This window comes from Eleginops maclovinus, chromosome 4, assembly GCF_036324505.1.
Source record: "Eleginops maclovinus isolate JMC-PN-2008 ecotype Puerto Natales chromosome 4, JC_Emac_rtc_rv5, whole genome shotgun sequence".
NCBI classification, from domain to species: domain Eukaryota; kingdom Metazoa; phylum Chordata; class Actinopteri; order Perciformes; family Eleginopidae; genus Eleginops; species Eleginops maclovinus.
In genome coordinates, this window is record NC_086352.1 from 35,994,720 (window position 1) to 36,015,145 (window position 20,426).

The following is a 20,426-nucleotide window of genomic DNA, read 5'->3' on the forward strand; positions in this document are numbered from 1 at the left end:
TTAAGCAGCAACAGAGAAGAGGAAAAACAGTACAGGTTCACACAGGGATATGAAACACAAATAAAAAAAAGAATATATATATATAGATATATATATATCTATATATATATACATTTAAGTAACGAGAGTATTGTTAAAAATATACACATGTGTGTTCAGAAAGAGAGTGCAGGTCAAAGTTATTGTGCAAAAGTGCAAGAGTGCAGTCTTTATGTGCAGTCCGGGTTATTGTCAGTGAGTTACTTGGTTAACCCCTTGGTGTGCAGCCTGATGGCTACAGGCACAAAGGAGTTTCCCAGTCGCTTAGTGCTGTGCCGAGGTGGGATGAGTCTGATGCTGAACGTACTCCTCATCTTCACTAGCTCTGCATGGAGGGGTGGGAGGAGTTATCCTCCTCCAGATTGTCCAGTTTAACTGGTGTTTCCCCCCCAGCACACCACGGCAAACAGGAGCACACAGGCCCCCACAGACTGGTAGAACGTCTGCAGCAGCCTCGTGCACACGTTGAAGGACCTGAGCCTCCTCAGGAAGAACAGCTTGCTCTCTCCCTTCCTGAAGAGAGCATCAGTGTTGTCACTCCAGTCCAGTTTATTTTTCAAGTGCACTCATAGGAACTTGTAGTTGTTCACCACCTCCACGTCCTCCCCCCTGATGGTGATGGGGGTTAGAGACCTCTTCGTGGTCTGCCTGAAGTCCACCACCAGCTCCTTAGTCTTGCTGATGTTGAGCTGGAGGTGGTTGTTGTCACACCAGTCTACAAAGTTCTCCACCAGGGCCCTGTACTCCTCCTCGTCTTCATCTGTGATGCAGCTGACAATGGAGGAGTCATCGAAGAACTTCTAGGTGGCATGAGCCGGAGTTGAAGCGGAACTCAGAGGTGTAGAGGGTGAACAGGAATGGTGACAGCACAGTTCCTTGGGGAGCACCAGTGTACCAGTGATAAAAGGACTAGAGTTAATTTCAATTGTGGTATTTGTATTTGAAATGTGTTGTTGTCAACTCTCAATATGAAGCCCAAAAGAAGTCAGCCACAATTAGGCTGAAACATTTAAGAAAGAAAAAAAACCATCAGAGAAATAGCAAAAACATTAGGTGTGCCCAAATCAACTGTTTGGTACGCCTTAGAAAGAAAGAACACACCGGTGAACCAAAAGACCTGGAAGAACACTGTAGCGGCCCAAATCCTATAATCTATAAAAGAAAATGTACTTAAAACTGAACTGGCCGCTGAGGCACTCGATAGCGAATCTTACGCAGGGAAAAATGATCCAAGTCCAGACAAGTCACCATTTGTTCGGGTATTTGTAATATCATTAACAAAGAACACAGTTTCCAATCTTGCCTTTCTAGATCCTTTCCTACAACTCTCCTGCTAGCTTGAATCTATCCGACTGGTAAAAAACTATGTTCCTTCTGGTGCTCTGCTCCCACCACCACCTGTCTCCAATATATACGCAATTACACCAGGTGCCCTAATACGCCTTCAAAATAAAAACGGAGAAAGAAATTTAACTAATTTAAATAACAAGACTAAAAAAAAACACCAATGTCAAAAATCAAGAGAACACCTCACCAGAGTAAATACAGAGGGTTCACCACACATTGTAAACCTTTAGTGAGCCTCAAACACAGAAGCACAAGATTAGAGTTTGCAAAAACACATCTATAAAAAAGCCTGTACAGTTCTGGAACAAAATGCTATGGACAGATGAGACAAAGATCAACTAGTTCCAGAACAATAGGAAGAGATGAGTATGGAGAAGGGAAAGAACTGCTCCTGATCCAAAGCATACAGCAGGATAAACGCTGAAGTGTTTCGGGCAATATTATCTGCTCATATTCATCCAAATGCTTCAGAACTCATTGTGCGGTGCTTCACAGTGCAGATCGACAATGACCCGACGCATACTGCAAAAGCAACCAGAGAGTTTTTTTAAGGCAAAGAAATGGAATGTTCTGCAATGGCCAAGTCATTCACCTGACCTGAATCCAATTGAGCATGCACTTCACTAGCTGAAGATAAAGCTGAAGGGAAACTGCTCAGAGAACAAGAAGGAACTGAAGACATCTGCAGTAGCGGAGGATACCACGTATAAAATGTTTTGTAATTCCTACACCATTCATCAGGTTTGGATGTAAATATCATAAAATTAGAGCTGAGAGTCTGCACTTAAAGCACATATTGAACATTTAATTTCAAGTCCATTGGGGTGGTGTACAGAGCCAAAATGATGAGAAATTGTGTCAATGTCCAAATATTTATGGGCCTGACTTTATATTCTGATTATTAATATTATATATATTTATTTATTTTTCCCAAAAAGGTTTCACTTTAAAGAACGTTATTATAAAAGCATGGTACGTTGTGCTAATATAAAATAAAACTGTAATAATGAACCTTTACATTAACAGCAGAAACTCCGGGAAGGATTCTTAATGTTTGTGTGAACAAGCAGCGAGCACACACACTGAGCATTTACTTCTAGTTTCTATAATTCATATCTGAAGATAAGCATCCAATAAGTACTACACAGGGAGCGGTAACACAGACATATATGCGCATCGGCAAAAATACCTCCACACATTACGCCCTCATCAGGAAATGAAAGCTTTAGTTTATTGTTTTGAGGTCATAATGATTATATATTATAGGTCTATATATGTTTATACATCAGACTCACTGCTGCTGTTTTCCTCCGAGTCTGATTCCAGTTGTCAGGGACAATTCAGATTATTATTAAGATGTAATGAAGCCGGCATTTGCGAAGCTATGCTCTGATGTCATTAATATGGATGCAACTTTTTGCCCGTGGAGTTTGTATGTCACCCCGGGAGCTCGTCCTTTACACGTTGAGTTTTTTTTTGGCTAATGAAAAATGAGACGACTTAACTTTTTTAGCCTACTAATTTTTTGTCGACTAATTGGGGCTAGCCCTAATAGCGACGTGTTCATATCCACACAGGTCAGCCACCTGTTCGACAATGAAGGAACTGTGGCTTTTGCGATGTGCATGGCGATCTGGGGTGAGTTTCTAATATGATTTAATTCAATGTATTATGATATCTAATCCAATGTGTTTTCACTCTAAAGTCTATTTTACATGTTGTACTCTAAAATCTATCTAACGTGTTGTATTTTAAAGTGTTATGCAATGTGTATACTCTTTAACTGGTTAACTCTTTTCAGCCACTCTGTTCCTCGAGCTGTGGAAGAGACACAGAGCCAGACATGTCTCTAAGTGGAAGGTCTATGACTGGTGTGAGGAGGAGGTACTCAAGTCAAATTTAAATCTAGATCCTGTCTTGTTGTCTGCAGTGTTCTGTTACATATAATCATATATTTAAATGTTTTTTAAATGTTTATAAACAATAGCTTATTTCATCTAAACCAATTAGCATAGGCAATTAAAACAGAATTAGCTTTCAGAATTAGGAAATCCCTTTAACAAGAAGAGAACTAGGGTTGTGTCATCTGCAGACGTTATTGGAGAAAGAATGTTTGAAACATTTGACAAATCATAAACATAAATACCAAATAATATTGGACCCTAAAAGGACCCCTGCAGGACCCCCTACAGTGGCCTGGCTTTGCTGGAATTGAAATCCTTAACACAAACAAATTGTTTTCTGTGGCAAACACAATATTTCAGCCATTTGTACGTAGTATTCTGGAAACCATATTTACGCAACTGTTGGGTGTGTGTAAATTGAATTGGAAACACAATCCTTTTTGAATGTTTTTATGTGGTTGAAAAACATGGCCAACCAGATATAGGTCAAAAGTCATTGCAGCAACATGGATCATCACTTTTAGACCATGGAATCGCTAGATGTGAGCAAGTGGCTGCAAAACTGACCGGTTCACCTGTTTGACAAGGGATGCTGAAATATCGTCCTGACCAGCTGAAGATGGTTTTAGTAAATCTATTTTGTCACATTAGGGGGCTTGAGAGAATAAATTATCAGAACATTTCTTGGAATAAACTCTGGAGGACTGCAATGAGAAGCTGGTAGTTTGGTAGATAACGCTTGACCAACATTAACAAAAAACTCATAAACAGAAATCCAAAACTTTAGGTAGAAAGAATAATTCTTTGAAGACTACACAGCTAATATGCAGTGGATAGTATAGACAATATTAGATCAGATAAGATAAGATAAGATGAAATGTTTCCCGAAGACAATGGCAAAAAGACGCACATTTGATAAAGTTTATCCAACATATAGAGCATAATATGCAGTAAAACAGTACAGTGTACCTTTACCCTCATCCAACCAATATAATTAACATACAAGGACATACAACAGACACCAACTATTTACTTTAGGAAACAATCAGCAGAGCAAAATCTTCACTTACTGTATGAAAATATTAACTTGTTTAAATAATGTCGTCTGAAAAAGTGTTGATTGATTTATTGTTATTTTAGACAAGTCATAGTTAACTCCATTTTGTGTAAATTATTATTTGTGGGTGTTATGTTCAATCTCTTAACTGTGTGTGTGTGTGTGTGTGTGTGTGTGTGTGTGTGTGTGTGTGTGTGTGTGTGTGTGTGTGTGTGTGTGTGTGTGTGTGTGTGTGTGTGTGTGTGTGTGTGTGTGTGTGTGTGTGTGTGTGTGTGTGTGTGTGTGGGGACAGGAAGAACTCATTCTTGAAATAGTCAATGACCCAAACTGCACACCCAAACAGTTCAGTCATTCCTATCTGCGGAGCACCTTGGTCCTCATCTTGGTAACCGTCATGGTGAGAGACACACACACACACACGCACACGCACACACACACAAACTCATATCACAAAAAACATTTGATATTTTTCAACTGTAAAATACTGGCAGAACAAGTAAAGTATGACTCAATAGTGTCTATTAAATATTGTACGGACGTCACAGGATGAGTCGCCACATTTAATGTCATCTGCGTACATTAGTAGCTTGTGTTCCTTGTTCACTCCCTTAATTACATTGATGGACATTAAGGGGCTCAAACGACAACCTTGACGAGTCCAACTAGACAAGCTGAAGGGTGAACTAATCCTGTTGGTTATCACTATAGACTTTGTTTCTTATAATATACAGTGAAGGAAATAAGTATTTGATCCCCTGCCGATTTAGTTAGTTTGCCCACTTACAAAGAATTGAACAGTCTATACTTTTAATGGTAGGTTTATTTTCACAGTGAGAGACAGAATATCAAAAATTCAGAAATTTACATTAAAAAAAGACATAAAATGATGTGCGTTTAATTGTGGGAAATAAGTATTTGATCTCCTTGCAAAACATGCCTTAGTTCTTTATGGAGAAAGCCTTGATTTCAGTTTTCCCCTCATGTATGCATTAGAACCCCTCTACACTCTTCTTTTTTCTGCTGTACTTTCAATGTTCAACAAAAAGAAAAAAAATTGGAATCATCACCTCACCCCCAACTCTTTCTTGTGTTCGCTAACTTTAGAGATCTCTTCCATTTCAGGCTCTTCCTTCACTTTATTTTGCTGATTGCTGGATTTGTGGCTTTTTCGATTGTTCCCCCCAGTCATAGCTTACTTTTTTATTGTTGAGTAGACTCATTTTGTAGGGTTATTTGATCCGACCGGCTCCAGCTCACTTCGCCATCAAACCGGAAGTCGCTTTCATGCAGCTTAAACAAAAACAAAAAAAACACCAATGTTTGCTGCCATGTTGCTGTTGTAAGACTGCATATCGTTATCATATTCCAGGGGTTGAGTACAGTCCCAAATTGCATCCATTAGTTTTATTTTTTATTGCCTTCATTATGTGCAGCCTCTCCGTGGTCTCCTCCAGGTGTAGACCACGTGTTTCGGCCTTCTCAAATCTCTCCTGCATGGTCGCTACTGTAATTACTGTAGTTTTCAACTCGACTGTCTTCTGTTTAAAATCAAAGACCTCTGTCGCTGCAATCTGCAGCATGGCATTCATTTTATTAATTTCTATGAAGCTCTGGTAAGGGCTTCTCTGAGTGGACATGCGGCCTATGGCTTTGAAATACTTCAATGCCGACATCTTAATTTAAGTCTTCCCTAAATTTTCAAAACAATATCCAGCGTTTGCTCTACAAGACAGACATACATCTTTGAGAAATGCCTATTCCTCAGAATAATTTATAACTTCACATTTTGGAATAGAGAGAGCCCCTTACAGGCATAATTTTTTCGCCGCACCCACGTGACTCTAACAAAGCAAATGTAAAGGCAGATTGCAGCCTGACGGAACAGCATTTAAAGTTAAATGAGCACAGTAGAAGATGTGATAGTGAGTGTGTGTGTGTGTGTGTGTGTGTGTGTGTGTGTGTGTGTGTGTGTGTGTGTGTGTGTGTGTGTGTGTGTGTGTGTGTGTGTGTGTGTGTGTGTGTGTGTGTGTGTGTGTGTGTGTGTGTGTGTGTGTGTGTGTCTGTGTGTCTGTGTGTATTTGTATTCTAGCTCATGCTGATCATTGGCCTGGCTCATGCTCTGGTGGTGTTTCGAGTGGTGGCCGCACCCTTAATGTCTGAGGGCAGCTGGGAGTTCATCAGGGATCATGCCAACACTGTGGCTGTGATGCTCGGAGCTGTGCTGCACTATGTCACCATTCAGATAATGACTCGGGTACGTATACATCGACACATCTCCTCATCTTCATGTTGCATTCACACTCACATGAAGAACAGGACAAATTGGTTTAGCTAAGATTTAGCACATCATTCAACACATCATTGCTTATTCTGTAAGAAAATGTAAACTACATAATGACACTGTATGTGCATAATTATCTAAATAGAATAAAACCTTTTCTGACATATTTGTTGAAACATTGAAACTTCAGGTTATTGACTGACATGAGAACTCATGTCATGTCAGAACTCTTGTAGACCAGTTGCAGAGTTTCACCATGAGGTGGAGTTTCCTTTACCCTTAAACCAGCTGAGTGCACTGAGAGCCACAGTCTGCACAGTATGTTTCCCACACAAACATTAGTTGCTTGAATTTTGATAATGTTTGTTTCCCCTATTCTCAATAACAATCACATATTTAAACAGCATTAACCCGGATGTACAGATGTGAAATGTAATTTAGTACTGTACTCACTATAACAGAGATTGCGCTTGTTACCATTTGTACTCTAAGATGCCATGAAGTTATTTGTATTCTAAAACTTTTCAACCAAAATACTTCCCACCAATTTCAAACTGATGACCAGAAACAATATAAGATTTAATACCACTTCTAAGCAGAGTTTAATTTGAATAAAATGTCATTTGGACTCAATTTATCATCATTTTTACCTTTAAAGTTATGTATCCATCCAAGCTTTTAATGAATAACAGTAGCAAGAGTGACGATGCATTCAGACATGTACAACTGAAAAGGAATGCACTTTTTAGGGTAAAGCACTAACTTCTTGCAGATTGTTTCTTAAACCCCCACCAGACAGAACTGTAGATAGTTCATATCTTGTTTTTTTTATAATCATATAAGCCTTATATATTATTATAAATTGTGCTGCCCAATTGTATAAACAATCATATTAATCAATAATTATTCCTAAACATATTTACAGCCATCGAATAAAATAAGTGACCACTGCAAAAACTGTAGTTTCTCTAGTTTTACTACTTATAGTTTTTTTATTTGATTGACGATGCACTGTGGTATCGAGCACTGTCCTGCTGGAAAAACCAAACCTCCGAATTACAGATTTAATCTGGTATATTTGTATTTCATGCACACAAACAGCTCTACATATTGATTTATCTGACAGTGAGCTTAGTAGGTGGTGTTTGAAGTGACACAAACATTCAGAAATCACAACGGAAACGGCTGTGTTGGAAGCCCCTGAGAAACAGTTGAGAAATAGGAACATCTTTCAGCCGTATTTATGAACTGTAGGTCTAACTGCCAGCAGAGGAACCATCAAATCTTTTGTGTGCTTCTCTCTCACCTGTAGGTAAACAGATGGGTTTCGCTTAAACTATGTGACATAGGTAAGACCAAATCATCATACATTACTGCTATGAATCAGAATCAGCCTCGCTTTTATTACAACACATACCAGGAATCTGCTTTAGTATATGTGGTGCATACAAACACACAGAACGAACAACACATAGCAAAATAAAATTTAGCTATTTAAAAAAGACTATTATAACAAATAAACAATATTAACATATGAGAAATAATGTGTGTGTGTGTGTGTGTGTGTGTGTGTGTGTGTGTGTGTGTGTGTGTGTGTGTGTGTGTGTGTGTGTGTGTGTGTGTGTGTGTGTGTGTGTGTGTGTGTGTGTGTGTGTGTGTGTGTGTGTGTGTGTGTGTGTGTGTGTGTGTGTGTGTGTGTGTGTGTGTGTGTGTGTGTGTGTGTGTGTGTGTGTGTGTGTGTGTGTTTCAGAGAAGACAAACTCATTTGCGGCTACAGAGAGGAACTTTACAGTGAAGATGTTCACCTTCCAGTTCTTTACTCTCTTCTCCTCACTCTTCTATGTGGCCTTCTTCCTGGGCAGGTACTGTCACTGTCTGTGTCTGGATTTGTTCGTATGTTTTTGAAGCTCATGCAGGCCCCCTGCATGTACATTTCATCGGCAGAGCGTTTACCTAAGCCTTTGTGTTGATATCCTTCGACTGCTTATTTGTTTGAATGCCCGCAGCACTAAGTGACCTAGCTTAGCTATTTGCTGTGCGTATTGGCCGTCCTTACAGCGGATAAAAAAAACAGAAACAACACATCCAAGATAGAAACAGCTACAGTAAGCCGCCAAGTGCTTCATGGTCACTTTCAATGAATTGATATTGAACTCATTTTATTTTTAATTGCATTTCTGGACTGATAGCATGAATGTGTGAACTACAAACCCCAATTCAGATGAAGTTGCGTCGTTGTGTAAAACCTACATAAAAACAGAATACAATGATTTGCAAATCCTCTACAACCTATATTCCAATGAATGCAGTAAAAAGACAAGATATGTAATGTTCAAACTGATACATTTTATGTTATTTAAAAAATATTGACTCATTTTGAATTTGATGCCTGCAACACGTTCCAATAAAGCTGGGACAGAGGCATGTTAACCACTGTGTGACATCACCTTCCTTTCAACAACACTCAATAAGCGTTTGGGAGCAGTCCGGGGTCTCCGTTGTCGTATTTTGCACTTCATAATGCTTGGCATTGTCTTGCTGAAATAAGCAGGGACCTCCCTGAGACAGATGTCGCTCCGAGGGCAGCATATGTTTCTCCAAAACCTGTAGGTACCTTTTAGAATTAATGGTGCCTTCACAGTTGTGCAAGTGTTGCAGGCATCCAATTCAAAAGAAGTCAATATTTGCAAATAACATAAAGTTTATCAGTTTGAGCATTACATATTTTGTCTTTGTAGTGTATTCAATTGAATATAGGTCTAAAAGAATTAACAAATCATTGTATTCTGTTTTTATTTACGCACAATGCCCTAACTCACATTGGAGATGTGAGCATAGTCCACTTCTCTGAAGACACTTTAAATGACACTATGATTTCCTACTTATAACATCTTGTTTTTAAATAAATCATGTGAGTAGCTAAAAAATCACATACAGTGAAGGAAATAAGTATTTGATCCCTTGCCGATTTTGTAAGTTTGCCCACTTAAGAAGAAATTAAAAGTCTATTCTTTTAATGGTAGGTTTATTTTAACAGTGAGAGACAGAATATATATTTGTTTTAATCCAGAAATGTACATAAAAAAAGATATAAATTGATTTGTGTTTAATTGGGGGAAATAAGTATTTGATCCCCTTGCAACCAACAAGATTTCTGGCTACAACAGACCGGTTAAATAAGTCCTCTCGCTTTGAAAAGGACTCCTGATGTCAACTCATTACCTGGATAAAAGACACCTGTCCACAGTCAATAAATCAAATTTAAAATACTTATATTTATTTATATTTTGGGAGGGGGGTTAACCAAGTACATGTGTGGTGTTGTAATAAGGAAGTGCCACTGACGGACTGGTTAGATATTACAACATATCAGCTTAGTTTGGACTATTTCTCATCATTAAGTCCAGCATATACTATAACACATTGACAAAGTCGCTGTCAGCTTTGTAATTATTGTCTTGTATTTTATTCTTACTGTTCCTTTTTCCTCAGCATGTACTGCTCTCCCACTTATTACAGGTGGACTGTAGCCAGTTTCAAAAAGCTCTTTGTTGATCTGAAACTAAGGTTTTGTTTCACAGGATAAACGGCCATCCAGGGAACTATGTGCGTATCGCTGGATGGAGACTGGAGGAGGTGAAGAAATTTTAGTTTAGGGTTTTATTTTTTTTTTGTCTTTCATACAGCATTTTTGCACCACATTACTTATACTATGATATATGCTGTGTGTGTTGTAGTGCCATCCTAGTGGTTGTTTGACAGACCTCTTCATCCAGATGGCTGTCATCATGCTGCTCAAACAGACTCTCAACAACATTTTTGAGTTCATTGTGCCGTGAGTATGCTGTTTTTTATTAAGCATCTTCTATAACGCATCGATGGTCATAGTGTTCATTGAAAATCAAAGTGCAAAGCGCTCAGACTTTAAATCAATGTCAAAATGTTGTGTTTTCCAGTTGGTTAAAGAGCTGTGTGAAAAGAAAAACTGCAAAGAAGCTGGAGAGGAAGTGCGGTCACTGTTACAGGAAGACCTGCCGTGACGAACATGGAAGTATTGAGCCATGTGATGTCTGCAAACTTCGCCACTGGCTGTCTAATTACCACCTGGCCCACACGGATGCCTTCAGTCTGTTCAATGAGTTCCTGGAAATGGGTATGTCCACAGTCTGCGCCGCTGATACTCACAACCAAAAACCCAGCTCTTTAGTTCAACGAGCGATTGTATCCCCGTGAGACATTTTGGTGAAGTCCTGACACTATCTGAAAGTGATGTTGATTTTAAGAGATTGTTTGTGCATGGGCCTAATATGATGATAAGTGCTTTATTTTATTAAAAGATAAGAAGGAAAAGAAAATCCCACCCAAGGGTAGAAGTAGAAAAAAACATTTCCTCTTCAGAGATGAAAAGGATTTGTTGTTAAGAAGACTCTTCAGAATACTCTCTTCACTTTTTCACAAATAATTGACACTTTCAACAACAAGGAATTATCAACTTCATTATCAAATAAAGGCTATCTGAGGAGGATTGTTTCTCCTACACTTTGTTTGAATGATGTTATGACGGCCTTACAGCGAGGAGGAAGATCTGCGTGCGGTGATAAAAATACAACACTCATGTCATACATATGAAAGTAAATGTCTTACATATTAAAGTACAACACTCAACTGCAGCAACTATTATGATCGTTTTGCATTTCAAATCAGATTTTCCTCCAATTTCTACAGTAAATCATTTCATCTTAAAGTGCTCAGAACATCCGCACTGAAAGACTTTTCTCTTAAAATTCAAGACTTAAAAAAAAAAATGCTGGTAATGTAGACATTGCCCTTCATTCGGTTTTGGCTTTGGCATTATGGGGTTAAACAATTCAATCAGAATCCGGATCAGAAATCCTTTATTAGTTCCACAGTGGGGACATTTACATTGTCACAGCTAAAGAGGCATTGCAGGTAAAGAAAAGGCATTCAATCACACAGAATAAGCTCACATATTCATATGTAGAAGAAAAGCACACATTAGTTATACTAGAATGAAATAAAGGCAAATACATGTAAGTAGGTAAGTACAGCAACTTCAGAATTTAGTGACATATGGGAATATAATTTAATATGTGTTACTTACTCAGAACTTTTTGAACTTATTCATTACCTTTCCATCTTTCTTACTTATTGTCCATCCCCTCCAGTGGTCCAGTTCAGTTTCACCACCATATTCGTGGCAGCATTCCCCCTGGCCCCCCTGCTTGCTCTCATCAACAACATTTTCGAGATCCGTCTTGACGCCATCAAAATGGTCCGCCTGGAGCGCCGGCTGGTCCCTAGAAAGACCAACGACATCGGTGAGTCTGTTATTGTAACAATACATGAGAGCAGTAGCCCTCTGAAGTTTGAGAACAGCCTTAAATAAAAGAAACCTTCCACATCCTGCTGCAATGACATTCACCTGTACTGAAACATGTACAGCATCTAATAAATGTATTTAGTATGTCCTGTTTGTCTGTCAGTTAGCAAGACATCTCAACAACTCACAGATTGAAATTATGGAAAATAATTGTTTGGAAGGTAAAAAAATCCCAGATATAATATTTTTGGTGCGGACATTGCCACCATGTGATCTGAAGACTCCTGAACGCTACTCACGTAGAAATAATTTGTTCACCCCTCTATCTTATATAATGTATGAATCATATTTTGATGAGTTTTTTCTATGATGATACAAAGTTACTCTTTTTTTTTTTCTATAACTTGTGACAATCTGATTGTCTATTTTTACCTCTGTTAGGTCCTTTAGTCTGCCGTTGTTTATGTTGTGTGTATGTGTGTGAGTGTAACAGCACTGTCCTCTGTCTGCAGGTGTTTGGACAAAGGTGTTGGAGGCCATTGGTGTGTTAGCAGTGATTGCTAACGGTTTAGTTATTGGAGTCTCATCAGACTTCATTCCACGCCTTGTTTACCATTATCGTTATGGCCCCTGTGCCAATGGAAGCACTTCCACACAGTGAGTTCTGTAACAGCTGGGATTAATATATGTTTACATTTCAGCAAATTGTATAGTGTCACCATGATGGTTTGTGATCTTGTTGCAGCTGCATGCAGGGCTACATAAATGACACACTCTCCACGGCTTTTGTAAGAGACCAGGCAGTTAGAACTGACTTTACTCCAAACCAGATGATCACAGACGGCTTTAACGTCACACAGTGCAGGTGAGGAGATTTGGTCCATTTATTAAAGACAAATATGTCACAGATGTGATAAACAGGACTGTCTGTGTGGTGTGTTTCTGCAGCTATAGAGACTACAGGAGTGCTGCAGACTACACTCTGACTTCTCAGTTCTGGTTAGTTTTGGCAGTGCGCTTTGCCTTCGTCATCTTGTTTGAGGTGTGTACTCCATATTGTCTTCGTCAGTGCTGTCCATTTGAACTGAAGAAGGCAGTGAAATAGCTTCTGTGTTTTTTTTTCTTTTGTTTTTCCTGTAGCATGTCGTGGTGGTGTGTAAGTTCATTGCTGCCTGGTTCGTTCCCAACAACCCCATTCAGGTGAAGAATGACCGACTGCATGACAAACTGGCCCGTCTGAAAGAGGAGCTACGGTAGGCAGCGTGCCAGAGAGCAACGGTCAACACATGAACCTAAAGCTCATGATGGGAACACATTTTAAGCTGTGAGACAAAGGCGTCTGGTATCAAATAAAAAATTCTAACTGCTGTTTGCTTTTCAAAACATTAATAACCACAACTATAAGACTAAACATCATTTAACCAGATGGAAAATAGTGAAGCACTTGTTCAACATCTTCAGTCTCACTGTGATACAGTAGTGTGGCCTTTCTCCTTTTTCTAATTGAGTGTGTTTCTGTTTTTATTTCAGTGAAATGAAACGTAGCAAATCTACAGATGTCTGACCTGCAGCAGCTGACCCCAGAGCTTCCTCAACTGAGTCAGGACTGCTTCCAGTGTCATAGGAAAACTTTGTCTTCTTTTTAATTAATTATATTTGCTCTACTAAGCTGTAATATTGTGTAGGATTTATGTGTCAGGGAATCATTCAGACAGTGAACACTCCTGCTAAGATGTCACTACACAACCATCGCATTATACACAACACTGTGATGTTTTTTATTTGTGTAAGAAAGTCTTCGGTTAGAGAAAACCTAGCTTTTATACATGGGCTGCCAGACAGTATACATGTTTCATGAAAAATCAGAGTCAGAATGTCCTGATACTTTCTGAGTGACATTCTGAGGTGGTCTTCTATCACTGTGATGTGAAATGAATTCCTGGCAACACACCGTTTCCTCTTAATCCTAATCTGAAAATGAGTAAAAATATTACTCTAACAAGAAACTTTGAAGGACTTTTATTTAGAAATTCCACATCAGAATGTCCTGATAATGTTTTATTGACACTCTGAGCTGGTCTGCTATCAATCTGAAATTAAATGAGTTCCAAGCAACATACCGTTTCCTCTTAATCCTAATATGAAAATGTGTAAAAATATTGCTTTAACAAGACATTTTGAAGGGCTTTTATTTTGAAATTCCACATCAAAATGTCCTGAATGACCTGTGACACTTGGTCTGTCATTTTGATGTCAGAATGGACTTTGACAATGTATTCCTCATTCTTAATTTTGATTTATTGTACACACAATTAGAATTAAAATGTTTTCCGAAATACAGTTTGCAGGCGGAAGCTATTTGCAATTATTTCATTTATGATTTAATATTTATTCATTTAGTTTGATTTATTATTGTTATTATATTTGCATTTTTATTTACATTCACCAGCTTTATTTTGAAATCTGTTCCTGTACGCTGTTACCGTAATGCATAGGATATACGCGCACCGCAAAACAACGAGGGGGCTGGCTTGACTATGTTTTCTGAAGACGGGGCTGGCTTGACCGCAGTCACAGAATCGAGATTTTCAAGCAGAGAATTGAGTTAAATGAGCGCATTTTCGGTCGACAAACACGAAATTGATTCACAAACAGTGACGCTGAAAGTCATTCAGAGTTGGGGGTGCTGAGTGACGTCAGTCGTCTGTCGTTATACGCAACATTCTCTCTCGTCTCTCTCACTCACTCACACACACTCACACACACAACAGCAGCTGAAGCTGCAGCATGAACAGCCATCCTCTTGCGCTCATTCAAAGAACTACAAAGTAAAACAAGACATAAGCAATTAGCCAACTACATTTGTTAAAATGGTGTGATAACAAATGAGACGAGAAACTAAAAATATCACGATTATGTAAAAGTAGGAAATTAATGTTTTTATTTTGAAAAGTAAAAAGTTGAAAATAAAAATGATTAATTTACTACGTCAGTGTTGCAGTGTCGCAATAGTCCTTCACCAGGGGGTGCTGCAGCACCCTCAGCACCCCTACTTCCAGCGTCCCTGTTCACAAATGCCTGAAAATGTTAGAGAGAGATTCACAAATGTAATTATAGTATTCACAGATGTTTTTTCAGAGAAATATTTTTGCTTATTTGAAAATCTGTTTTACATTTGAAAATCACACATTTACATGCGAGACTGCGCCTCACTGCTGTGTGCCCCAATGCACTTCATCACACAGGAAAAAGTCTTACAGAGGACAAACCTTTCACCGCTTCCCAAATGATCAGGGAATACGCCAACAGTGGAGAAAGAACATAAGAAGAGATCCTGGTCGCCATTTTAAGGTAATTGTCCCGATATGTCTGGCGGTGTTGTCAACTAGAGTCCATAGCTAGCTCGTATCCCTAGCCAGGCTGGTTAGCAAGTTTCAGTAGATAAAGTCAAAGAGCCAGGTTTTTGACATCTACCGCCTTGGCCGAACGAAATTAGTAGTATCTACCTCCACAGATTCACTGGTATACATACAGTGGGGAGAACAAGTATTTGATACACTGCCGATTTTGCAGGATTTCCCACTTACAAAGCATGTAGAACTCTGTATTTTTTTTATCATAGGTACTCTTCAATTGTGAGTGACGGAATCTAAAACTAAAATCCAGAAAATCACATCGTATGATTTTAAAGTAATTATTTTGCATTGTATTGCATGACATAAGTATTTGATACATCAGAAAAACAGAACTTAATATTTGGTACAGAAACCTTTGTTTGCAATGACAGAGCAGACGTTTCCTGTAGTTCTTGACCAGGTTTGCATACACTGCAGCAGGGATTTGGCCCACTGATCTTCTCCATATCCTTCAGGTTTCGGGGCTGTCACTGGGCAATACGGACTTTCAGCTCCCTCCAATTTTTTCTATTGGGTTCAGGTCTGGAGACTGGCTAGGCCACTCCAGGACCTTGAGATGCTTCTTACGGAGCCACTTCTTAGTTGCCCTGGCTGTTTGTTTTGGGTCGTTGTCATGCTGGAAGACCCAGCCACGACCCATCTTCAATGCTCTTACTGAGGGAACGAGGTTGTTGGCCAAGATCTCGCGATACATGGCCCCATCCATCCTCCCCTCAATACGGTGCAGCCGTCCTGTCCCCTTTGCAGAAAAGCATCCCCAAAGAATGATGTTTCCACCTCCATGCTTCACGGTTGGGATGGTGTTCTTGGGGTTGTACTCATCCTTGTTCTTCCTCCAAACACGGTGAGTGGAGTTTAGACCAAAAAGCTCTATTTTTGTCTCATCAGACCACATGACCTTCTCCCATTCCTCCTCTTGATCATCCAGATAGTCATTGGCAAACTTCAGACGGGCCAGGACATGCGCTGGCTTGAGCAGGGGGACCTTGCGTGTGCTGCAGGATTTTAATCCATGACGGCGTAGTGTGTTACTAATGGTTTTATTTGAGACTGTGGTCCCAGCTCTCTTCAGGTCATTGACCAGGTCCTGCCGTGTAGTTCTGGGCTGATCCCTCAGCTTCCTCATGATCATTGATGCCCCACGAGGTGAGATCTTGCATGGAGCCCCAGACCGAGGGAGATTGACCGTCATCTTGAACTTCTTCCATTTTCTAATAATTGCGCCAACAGTTGTTGCCTTCTCACCAAGCTGCTTGCCTATTGTCCTGTAGCCCATCCCAGCCTTGTGCAGGTCTACAATTTTATCCCTGATGTCCTGACACAGCTCTCTGGTCTTGGCCATTGTGGAGAGGTTGGAGTCTGTTTGATTGAGTGTGTGGACAGGTCTCTTTTATACAGGTAACGAGTTCAAACAGGTGCAGTTAATACAGGTAATGAGTGGAGAACAGGAGGGCTTCTTAAAGAAATACTAACAGGTCTGTGAGATTCGGAATTCTTACTGGTTGGTAGGTGATCAAATATGTATGTCATGCAATAAAATGCAAATTAATTATTTAAAAATCATACAATGTGATTTTCTGGATTTTTGATTTAGATTCCGTCATTCACAGTTGAAGAGTACCTATGATAAAAATTACAGACCTCTGCATGATTTGTAAGTGGGAAGACCTGCAAAATCGGCAGTGTATCAAATACTTGTTCTCCCCACTGTATGTGAGGGACCTTGTTTGCATTGGCTTCTTATCAATCAATCAATCAATCAATCAATCAACTTTATTTATAAAGCCCTTTAAAAACAGCCGCAGCTGAAACAAAGTGCTGCACATGGATAAAAACACGTAGCACAAAACACAAAAACAATATAAAAAAAACAATAAAAAATCAATAACAATATGAAAACAACAAGACCAATGAAACAAATACAGAAACATAGTCTCATGCTGGGTTAAAAGCCAAGGAATAGAAATGGGTTTTAAGACGAGTTTATCAGTAATATCACCCGTTAGCCTAGGAACCAGACACCTGTGTTGACTTTCCTTTTCTAGCTATGCTAGGATGCTGCTATAGGAATCACATCGAGTCTGATATATCAAATTATGAAGGTAAAAATGGTTATATGATTACATTGTTTTTACTGGTCCAGATAGTTGCATACACAAAAGTGTGCTCGGAACATTTCCTCCCAGACTGCTTTGTGAAAACCCAGGCTGGCATCACTAAACTGGAAAAGGGTGCAGTGCCAACTGTGTTTGCATGGAGTTCTTCAAAGCCAGAGAGGATGATGGTTGCGAGAACTGCAAGGTAGTATTTAGTTAGATGAGTGAAGTTACCTGTTCATAATGCATTCATTAACTGTGTGGTGAAATTATTTCCCTGATGATTTCCAGTAATGTTTCCACAGACCTCGATGATCAACATGGTGCGAATGTGTTGAGGTAAGTAAAAGGTGTCATTGCATACAGTACATGCATTGCAAATTGCACTTTTACTCCTCTCTCATGCTATTTATTCACTTCTTTCTGGATCTTTCTCTCTTTTAAAAATGAACAGCAAAATGCTATTTCACTAAGTTTTGCAGTAGTATGTACAGTGGGGCAAAAAAGTATTTAGTCAGCCACCAATTGTGCAAGTTCTCCCATTTAAAAAGATGAGAGAGGCCTGTAATTTTCATCATAGGTACACTTCAACTATGAGAGACAGAATGGGGGAAACAATCCAGAAAATCAAATTGTCTGATTTTTAATGAATTAATTGGTAAATTCCTCGGTAAAATAAGTATTTGGTCACCTACAAACAAGCAAGATTTCTGGCTCTCACAGACCTGTAACTTCTTCTTTAAGAGGCTCCTCTGTCCTCCACTCGTTACCTGTATTAATGGCACCTTTTTGAACTCGTTATCAGTATAAAAGACACCTGTCCACAACCTCAAACAGTCATACTCCAAACTCCACTATGGCCAAGACCAAAGAGCTGTCAAAGGAGACCAGAGACTAAATTGTAGACCTGCACCAGGCTGGGAAAACTGAATCTGCAATAGGTAAGCAGCTTGGTGTGAAGAAATCAACTGTGGGAGCAATTATTAGAAAATGGAAGACATACAAGGCCACTGCTAATCTCCCTCGATCTGGGGCTCCACGCAAGATCTCTCCCCGTGGGGTCAAAATGATCACAAGAACGGTGAGCAAAAATCCCAGAACCACACGGGGGGACCTAGTGAATGACCTGCAGAGAGCTGGGACCAAAGTAACAGAGGCTACCATCAGTAACACACTACGCCGCCAGGGACTTAAATCCTGCAGTTCCAGACGTGTCCCCCTGCTTAAGCCAGTACATGTCCTGTTGTGAATTTATTTGTTAGGAAGAGAATTTATTTAGAACAGATGATTTAAAAGGAATAGTTAAAAGCAACATTTAATAAGTTAGTCAATTTATAAGTAAGTGTTAAGAATAACAGTTCATGTTTCAGATATGGGATTAGATTAAAAAGGGACTTTAGGTCATTTAAGTTGGGATATACTTAGGAAATGGACTTGAAATGGACTTCATTACCCATGGGACATTGTGCGTGTTACGTCACATACGCAGTGTTGTAGGTCGTACAGCGGCCATTGTTTTATGTTGTTAAGGATGCTGACAATTCAAGCCAACCACTCGCTGTAAATATGTTAAGTTCTTTATTTTAGTAAACATCTGAAATGAACGGACGTCTCCCTTCGTTATTTTAGTAGCCATCAACATTAGTTCAGAACATTTTTGGTGCCGAAACCCGGGAATTAGAACGAGATGGCTGACGACCCGGCTGAAGAGAGACCACTTGTAGCGGAGCAAGGAGAAAGGGCGAGAAGGAAACGTCGGACGATTCGTAGCTCCACTACGCGAGTGATCAACCAGATTGATGTTGAACTGCGAAAGGAAGACCAACAGAGGGATCTCAACCGTGTGCGGGAGATGTTAGCTGTATTGTCGACAAAGGAGGACACTTTGCGCGAGCTTGACAACATAGTGGAGGAACACACTTCACTGGAAGATGTGGAGGCGGAGATTGAACTCGCAGAAGATTACAGAGACCGCCTCATTGAGGTAAAGACGCTTGCTCACCGAGTGATCAGCGAGACTGTGAGTAACCCCCCGCCTACTCGGCAAAGTGATGCTAGTACTGCAAATAGACAGACAGTGAGACTGCCAAAATTACAAATTGACAAGTTCAACGGAGATGTAAGCTTATGGCAGGAATTTTGGAGCCAGTATGAGACTGCTATTCATAACAACAGTGCACTCTGCAAGAAAGAGAAGTTTACCTACCTGAAAACGTATCTTACTGGAACAGCTGCAAAGTCAGTAGCAGGGCTCACACTGACAGACAGTAATTATGATGCTGCAATCGAATTACTTCAAAAAAGATTTGGAAGGAAAGATCTCATTGTAAATGCACATATGTCAAAGCTACTGAATCTCACTCCTGTAAAGAGATCATCTGATGTCACTGCCTTAATAGACTAGACGGGATGTACCCAAAAAGTGAATGTAAGGAGCATTTATGGGTACAAGTTGGGAACCGGCCTACTTTACATATTTCAAGGGTGCTGAATCCAAAAAAACCGGTACCCGAGCGAAATTTTGAGTTTTTGACCTTCTAATTTGCATATCAAAATGGCCGCCAAACTCCCTATCTTGCTCAGTCGTTGGACCATTTTCCCCAAGTTTTTTTGTAAGTAGGCAATCAAAGATGATGAATTAAGTGTCTAGATCTATAGTCTGGGGTCAGAGCAAGGATATAGTGGAGGCTCAGTGCCTTTTTTATGTATATATATATATGCAAAATACCAACTTTTAAGGTGAAATTAAGCATTATTTGTGTCATTTTTTAAGGCCGACATAAATATTCAGTCAATATCACTCTTAAATGTTCCCAGTGTATATATGATATGTGATGTATTCCATATTACATAATAACTAAGAAAAACACCATTGCAAGTTGTCTGAGAATTCATTTTTTTATGCAAACAAAGCATAATGCTCTTAATTCAAACATCGAAAAACC

General features: G+C 39.5%; 1 protein-coding gene across 4 annotated transcripts in view; it reads left to right on the plus strand.

Annotated features, from left to right (window-relative positions):
• LOC134862970 (anoctamin-9-like) overlaps positions 1-14,305 on the plus strand; it is a 32,235-nt gene extending 17,930 nt beyond the window's left edge. For all 4 annotated transcript variants that reach the window (XM_063881144.1, XM_063881145.1, XM_063881147.1 and 1 more), the window contains 15 exons: positions 2,964-3,024; positions 3,188-3,270; positions 4,640-4,744; positions 6,437-6,601; positions 7,941-7,977; positions 8,379-8,490; positions 10,210-10,264; positions 10,366-10,463; positions 10,585-10,781; positions 11,815-11,967; positions 12,482-12,626; positions 12,715-12,834; positions 12,918-13,011; positions 13,110-13,222; positions 13,500-14,305. In XM_063881144.1, the coding sequence (XP_063737214.1) occupies positions 2,964-3,024; positions 3,188-3,270; positions 4,640-4,744; positions 6,437-6,601; positions 7,941-7,977; positions 8,379-8,490; positions 10,210-10,264; positions 10,366-10,463; positions 10,585-10,781; positions 11,815-11,967; positions 12,482-12,626; positions 12,715-12,834; positions 12,918-13,011; positions 13,110-13,222; positions 13,500-13,533 (1,572 nt within the window). In that variant the 3' untranslated portion in view covers positions 13,534-14,305. The remainder of the gene's footprint in view (positions 1-2,963; positions 3,025-3,187; positions 3,271-4,639; positions 4,745-6,436; positions 6,602-7,940; positions 7,978-8,378; positions 8,491-10,209; positions 10,265-10,365; positions 10,464-10,584; positions 10,782-11,814; positions 11,968-12,481; positions 12,627-12,714; positions 12,835-12,917; positions 13,012-13,109; positions 13,223-13,499) is intronic.
• The last annotated feature ends 6,121 nt before the right edge of the window (positions 14,306-20,426 follow it).